General features: G+C 44.2%; 1 protein-coding gene across 5 annotated transcripts in view; it reads right to left on the bottom strand.

Moving 5' to 3' along the window:
• Positions 1 to 2414: 2414 nt before the first annotated feature.
• The window catches only part of KCTD1 (potassium channel tetramerization domain containing 1), a 192636-nt gene continuing 188023 nt past the window's right edge, over positions 2415 to 7027 (bottom strand). For all 5 annotated transcript variants that reach the window (XM_023510260.1, XM_012802024.1, XM_012802025.1 and 2 more), the window contains exon 5: positions 2415 to 3414. In XM_023510260.1, coding sequence (XP_023366028.1) covers positions 3256 to 3414 — 159 coding nt within the window. In that variant the 3' untranslated portion in view covers positions 2415 to 3255. The remainder of the gene's footprint in view (positions 3415 to 7027) is intronic.

Genomic DNA, 7027 nt, shown 5'->3' with positions numbered 1-7027 from the left:
GCAATAGTAGCTTTGAAAAAGCAAACTTTCATGACCACCAAGGTGATGACTGATTCAGAAGATACCAATGGATGTTAAAACCACTGGGGGAGAGGGGGTTGAGGAACAGGGTATTACACAGTCTCATACCATTGGCCTGCAGGTTCCTCATCAATTACAAAGGGAGAAGTTTTGGATAAATTTGATATACATTACTTCACCAGAGAGGCCAAATTGCCATCACCAGTAGGGGCCAAAGTGACCCCTGTGATGTGATGCGTCGAGGACACAGTATCACCCTGTAGCATTCTTCTCCCATCCCCCTCAAGTCAACCTGCCTCTACCAATGAGGGACCAATCAGACAAACCCAAATTGTGCAACAATTGACAAGACAACTGACCTGGACTCTTTAAGTAAGTTGAGGTCATGGAAAAACAAAACAGTAACAAAAAGGGACATTACTGACATGCAACCCACGATCCTCGACCAGATACTCTAGGGGGAAAAATAAACACAGCTATTAAAGATAATTTTGGGGACAGCGGTGAAATCTGAATATGAACTGTATCTTGGATAATAAAAGGAGTGAAAAAAAGATTGTAGCTCAATTGTGGTTTTATTGCTTTCTTTCCTATAGCACTTCGATATCTGGGAATCTGTATGTTCTCTAAGATCTAAAAAGGTGAAAATTACAAGTTAAATGCTTGTTCCATTGACTTAGAGAATTTTTACAGAAAGAATGTGCATTTGGGCTGTAGTCATACAAATGGATCTAAGAACTTATAAAAGAACAAAGTGGGTATCTGCTTGGGACGGTACTAACTACATGTAAGACGTGCTGGGGGATTGTTAACTCTGACAATCATCAGAGTCCCAAAGTGAGCCCCTTGCATTATGGATTTCAAGAAATGTTGCCTGATGAGAATGGATTGCTAGTAAATGGTAGAGCAATTTTATTCTCCTTTCAGTAGGACATGGATGACTGAGCAGCTGGTAGGAACAGCCCCGTCTGTCCCTATGTAAGACAGTGTTGTTGTTAGTCCCAAATAAAGGGAAATTACACAACAGTATGGAAGCCCGGCTAGCAGTCATTAAAGTAATTCGGTGTTTGGGCCGCCTCTGTGTTCCAGGGAGTGATAGGAGCCATTAATAGCTTACTTTTGGTTTCAGAAGTCAGAGATATTTTCATTACTAGTGTCCTCGGGCACACACTTTTTAATTTAAAAAAAGAAAGTAAGTTCAGGATGGAAATAGCCCATCACAACAGGAATGTTCTCTGCAGCAGAAACACATTCTAGTTTACCTGCCAATCTTAGCAGCTTGCCAAGTTTATTTTGAGTGCCTGGAATGAGGAAGAGGAAGAAAGGAAGATAGGCCCGTGTAAGGCTCGTAGAGAAACCGGAGCCACTAACCTTGAAAAGCTGAGGACCTCATTCTAAAGCAGCACTAAGATCTCAGATTTCTTACCATTAGCTAATAATACAGTGATTGTTTTGGGCTTGAGATTTTCCCTACTTCTCCTGAAGCCATAATGTCCTACCTTTCAGATTTTTTTTGACAGGTATTATGGTAGATTCAGGTTGGTCACAAACTCTTTGTTACTTTTCCCGATGGGTGGATTTTGGCTTTGTGTCAACCAGTAGGAGGTAGCATAAGTGGATGGTACAGTCCCAGGGCTAACCTTTCAGAGGACAGTGGCTTCTGTTTTCCTTTTTTTTTCTTTTTTGAGACAGAGTATCATTTTGTCACCCTGAGTAGAGTGCTGTGGTATCAGCCTAGCTTACAGCAACCTCAAACTCCCGGGCTCAAGCCATGCTCTTGCCTCAGCATCCTCCGTAGCTGAGACTACAGGTGTCTGCCATAACATCTGGCTTTTTTAGAGATGGGGGTCTTGCTCTTGCTCAGGCTGGTCTTGAATTTCTGAGCTCAAGTGATCTACCTGTCTCGGCCTCCAAAAAGGCTAGGAGTCAGCCACCACACCTGGCCTTCCTACCTCCTTCCATTCTGACTCTTACTCGGAACCCAGTTACCATGTTGACAGTGGCCCAAGCCACATGGAGGCCAACACCAGTATGAATTGGCAACCCTCACAGTCAGCCTCTGGATGACGGCATGTGAAGCAGACACCTTGTGAAGGCCAGTTAACGTGTGAATTAGAGTCACAAGACAGAATAAAATGCTGTTCTGAGCCACTGAGTTTTGGCATGGTTTGCTCTGTAGCAAGAGATAACTGAAATAGGTGTGACTGAAAATTTCATAAGAAGGAAGCCTGATCTTGCGAGCCGACACAATATCGAAACCCAGGAAATAACATCTGCTGAGTCAAAAGAGAACTGTCTGGAACAGGCGATGACATCTTTACCCTTTAGTGGGTTTGACTTCAAAGCCAGCCCCGGTTTTCGGGCCCCTTTTTGATGCTGAACACAGAAAATGGAAAAGAGAAAAATCTGACTTTAATCCAGCCTCATACCAACACGTGTGTTCCACACAGACCTTATTTTTTAAACAGAGTTTATTGTATTTAATACATTATAAAATTTGAAAAATTGTAGGAAAGCAGCAGACTCAAACCGGAGCAACTCTAACAAGGAAGAATTCTGGCCCCTTTGCCAAACTGATCAGTTTAAAAACAAAAGTCAAGGTCACATCTGTGAGGCAGACAAAATGTGTGACTTCTGTACAAATTACATGTAAAATTTCACGTGTAACGTCTGTCCAATGCAATGTGCTCAGGAGAGTTTTACTGAAGAAGTCTTGCCTGGTCCCCACCTACAGAGAGACAAAACCTCCACGGGCACAGAAACTTGAGGCAAGGTGTTTTTTGTTTTGTTTTTGTTTTTTTTTAAAAAAAAAAAAAAAAGGAAAAAGAAAGATAAAGGAAAAGAAAGGATGAGTGGCTGTTGGCAATGGAATCTGTAGGAGAGTGTGGCCTCACCGCTCATGGCTTGTTTATGGGTCAGAGGCCTACGGAGGCCCAGGACACTTCACGGCCATCACAGCACCAACTGCAGCTATCGCCTTTTTTTTTTTTGCATTTCCTACCTTTTGACATATATATATATATATTTATATATTTTTTACACCGTGAGGATATCACTATTCCAATTGTTCCCATATGAATACAGGTGTGGTCTCTATTGGATATAAATGTGTCTCGTATTCAATTTTAGGTCCAGGACTTGTTTTGCTGTCCCAACTGCACATAAAGGTCCCTTTTTTTGTTTGCGTTATTTGTTGTGTATGTTTTCCTTTTTGCATAAGAAATATATGTCCATTTAGTCCAGAGGCTCCTGCTTTATCCGGATGACAGAGGGTACGCGGGGCGTCCTCCGCAGTTCCCGCCGAAGGACGTATTCACTGAACTGGGATGAGTCCACTCCTCCCCCACAGGAGCCCACGATTTCAAACCCTCTTTGCTGCAACCTCTCGAGGACCTGCCAGAGGACAAGACAAGCATCGGTTAGGGGCTGGGTAAGTCAGTGGCCACATAAACACCCCAAAGGACTGTTCCAAAGTGTCAGATCACGTGCAACTCTGGCCTGCCTTATCCAACATTTTTCTCAAAGGAAGACCCTGGCTTAAAGGGCAGGAGGGAAGGAGCAAACACCTATAATTTGCCTTCACATGCTATACACAGGCCGGTTACAACACTTGGAGGTGTTAGTCCCATTTTACAGATGAGAAAACTGAGGCTCATGGCTAGTACGTGATGATATTGGGTTTCCAACTCAGCTCCGTTTGGCCTCAGCTCCTGTGTTTTTTTAATGCTAAATACTGTTTTCTCTGCCAAAAATGCGGGTTTGCATTTCAAAGCTCATTTATCATGGAAACATATTCCATGAGATGACAGAGGATACCAAAGACAGTGATACCTGAATTTACTTAGCGAGTGTTTCACTTGTATTCTCAACTCTGCCATTATTCAAGTCTCTTGATACAGCCTGAGTATTCTAAATTTCAGCTTAGAAAACAGAATTAATGTCAATTCTGAACAAATGGGCTACTCAAGACAGTGGAGGTTTTTTCTCCACAGGGTTTTTCTACACGTTTGTGGCATTTGAAATAGATGTCTTGCCTTGCATGCATTCAAGGAGGCAAGAATAAATGCAATGATTATGCATTAGAAAACATATCCAAAATAAAGATATACTAAACTTCTCCTATAAACAGAAGCCGTAGAGTCTGCTCCTGAGTTTTGAAACCCAACATGTAATGCCAGCAAGATCCCTGGGTTTGGACAGCATGTCTGACAGGAAACAGTACCTGCTACTTTTAGATAGGCAGAAATGCAGGAAAGTGACCTTGAGCACTCTTTCCCTTTAGAAATCCAATAAACATCAGACTTGCAAATGGTCCTGGCCAGAGTTCTCAACATAATTACATCACTTCTACACCACTCTAAAAGCAAGATGACTCAATTATAACTTTGCAAAAATGCCACACATTTTTTTTGGGAAAGAAATGAAATGTTACCAAATGACTTTCAAAATGTAGTCAATCCAAGTAAACACTGACTGTTTTTTTTTTAAGCTATTAATTTTAGTTACCACTAAGATTATTTTAAATAACTTTTGTTATCTACTTTTTTTTTTTTTTTTTGAGATAAGGTCTCATTCGGTCACCCTGAGTTTAGTGGTGATTATAGTTCACTGCAGCCTTGAACTCCCGTGCTCAAGCGATCCTGCTACCTCGGACTCCCCAAGTGCTGACATTACGAGTGTGAGCCACCTCGCCTGGCTAGTCATCTACTTCTATATGGAATATAATTTGCTACCTTGCAAAACAGTTTACTAGATGACGCGGGAAAACAAGACCGTATATTTTCTAAAAATTAAAAGCTCAAATACAGGGTGGCAAATTAAAGGGAAAAAAGTGGCTCAGGCTTATAATTCTAGTACTCCGGGAGGCCAAGGTGGGAGGATCACTTGAGGTCAGGAGTTTTAGACCAGCCTGAGCAAGATGAGACCCCTATCTTTATAAAAATAGAAAAACTATCTGGGCATGATGAAACATGCCCGTACCCCGGCTACTCAGGAGGATGAGGCAGAAGGATTGCTTGAACCCAAGAGTTTGAGGTTGCTGTGAGGTACCGTGACACCAAGGCACTCTAGCCCAAGCAACACAGCAAAACCCTATCTCACACAAAAAAAGAGCCTCAAGCTGTCACCCTGGGTAGAGTGCTGTGGCTGGGCTTAAGTGATTCTCTTGTCTTAGACTTCCAAGTAGTTGGGACTTCAGGCGCCTGCCACAACACCCAGCTACTTTTTGGTTGTAGTTGTCATTGTTTGGCAGGCCCAGGCTGGATTCGAACCTGCTAACTCTGGAGCTATAGGCACTAACCAAAAAAAAAAAAAAAAAGTCTTTATGAGAACATAACATTGTGCCCTGTCGGGCTCTATTTCTGTAGGTGCATTCACAAGGCATGTGCACACGAGTCAGGATCAGGACAGGGTGAAGAAAACAATCCCTAAATTCAAAAGCAGGATGTGCTTCGATGGCAGGTAAATAAAGAGACAGAGAACAGATCACTCCAAGAATTTCCCAGACCCAGACGGGCGGGAAGGCAGCCTGTCAGCAAGAAACACCCTTGTCTGCTTTGGCCAAACCCGTGCAAGATTCCTTGTGATAATTAGGGAAGGAAACACAAAGGTGAGGGAGCTCTGAACAATAAAAAAACCTAACTCTGACGTCCATTTTTCTTTCATTGTTGTTAAGGTCACCAAATTGCTAATAGGAAATCTTAGCTCTTCCTCCCTGGGGGTCTGACAGGCTTGATGTGATAATTACTCAGTAGCGGCCAATGCTGTGTTGGATGTGGCAAAAGCTTATTTCAATGTGATGCAAATAGCTTATGAAGTCATTACTTTTTAAACATCAATGTGTTAGTGATGAAGTTCCTTAAATTGAGTGATCATTTATTTGGGAATGTTAAAATCACTCAGGGGGTTGGCAGGTATCATATGCCTTATTCCAAACTCTGTGCCTAGAGGCCCTGGGAAGCAGGAGCTGGTCATAGCAGTGTGGGAGACCACGTTAGTCCAGATGAAGATTTCCACATCTGATCTGGAAGGCGTGTAAAGCATATTCACCAGCCGGGGCGTGGGGCCAAGGCCTTCCCAGCCCGGCCCTGGATGCCTCTGCCCTTCCCCTGCTCCAGTGGAGCACCTGGGCAAGGGTCTGCATGTGGCAGGGGACAGGCTTTCTGGGTTTTAGAGGCTTTTTAAATAGCAGAGGCTGAGCAACCTGAGCAGGGTGGCGTGGCAGTGCCACACACCTCCAGGGGGCGCCATCCGCACAGGCCAGAATGTGAATGTCGTCCCAGCAGGGGCCCTGTTCCCTGCCAGGGAGCATGTGTGCCTTCCTCTGGCAAGCTCAGATGGCATTTCTGTGAGTTTTCTGCTATTTTGTTCTCAGACATCTCCCAAATTTTAGAAATTACCAATAGTCGTGGAACAGTCAAGGACTATTGGTGAGACAGTGAACAAAGTCACGGACCCGTTACTACTAAAAAGGAGAGCAATTAAAAAGAAGGGGAGCAAACCCCTCACTCCCCTGACTTCGCACAGAACTGGAGCCAGCATTCAGCTGTGCCTGTTTCTCAGCAGTGGGACGGGATTAACGGTGCTTACCTCTTCGGGTTGGTACAGGAGGCCAGTGCGCCTTCAGGCTGTAGCCCAGGGTAGGGCAGAGTCAGCGCCTGGCACATGTTAGATAAGATGCTGACACCACACGCCTGCACCCGGACACCCAGGGCACCTGGCACCCCCTTGCGTGGTATAAACCAAAGGGCTGAAATCCACCCCCAAGTCTCCTGTTCCCACAGCCTTCTCCATCGCAGGAAATGGCGATTCCACTCACCTAGTCCCTCCACCCCAAATCTTAGTCATCCTGGGTTTACAATCCACAGCCGTCGTCAGAGAACTGCGTTAGCTCTACACTCGGAATCGGACACTTCACGACTCCTGCCTGAACGGCAGCTTTCTAACCGGTCTCCTTGCTTCTGTGTGTCACCTGCTGTTGGAATATCACTTTAAAATATAATTTCTG

Source organism: Otolemur garnettii, unplaced genomic scaffold (genome assembly GCF_000181295.1).
Source record: "Otolemur garnettii isolate 467f Iridium unplaced genomic scaffold, OtoGar3 scaffold00012, whole genome shotgun sequence".
Lineage (NCBI taxonomy): Eukaryota > Metazoa > Chordata > Mammalia > Primates > Galagidae > Otolemur > Otolemur garnettii.
Note: the sequence above shows the minus strand (reverse complement) of the source record. Positions and strands in the feature narration are given on the sequence as shown.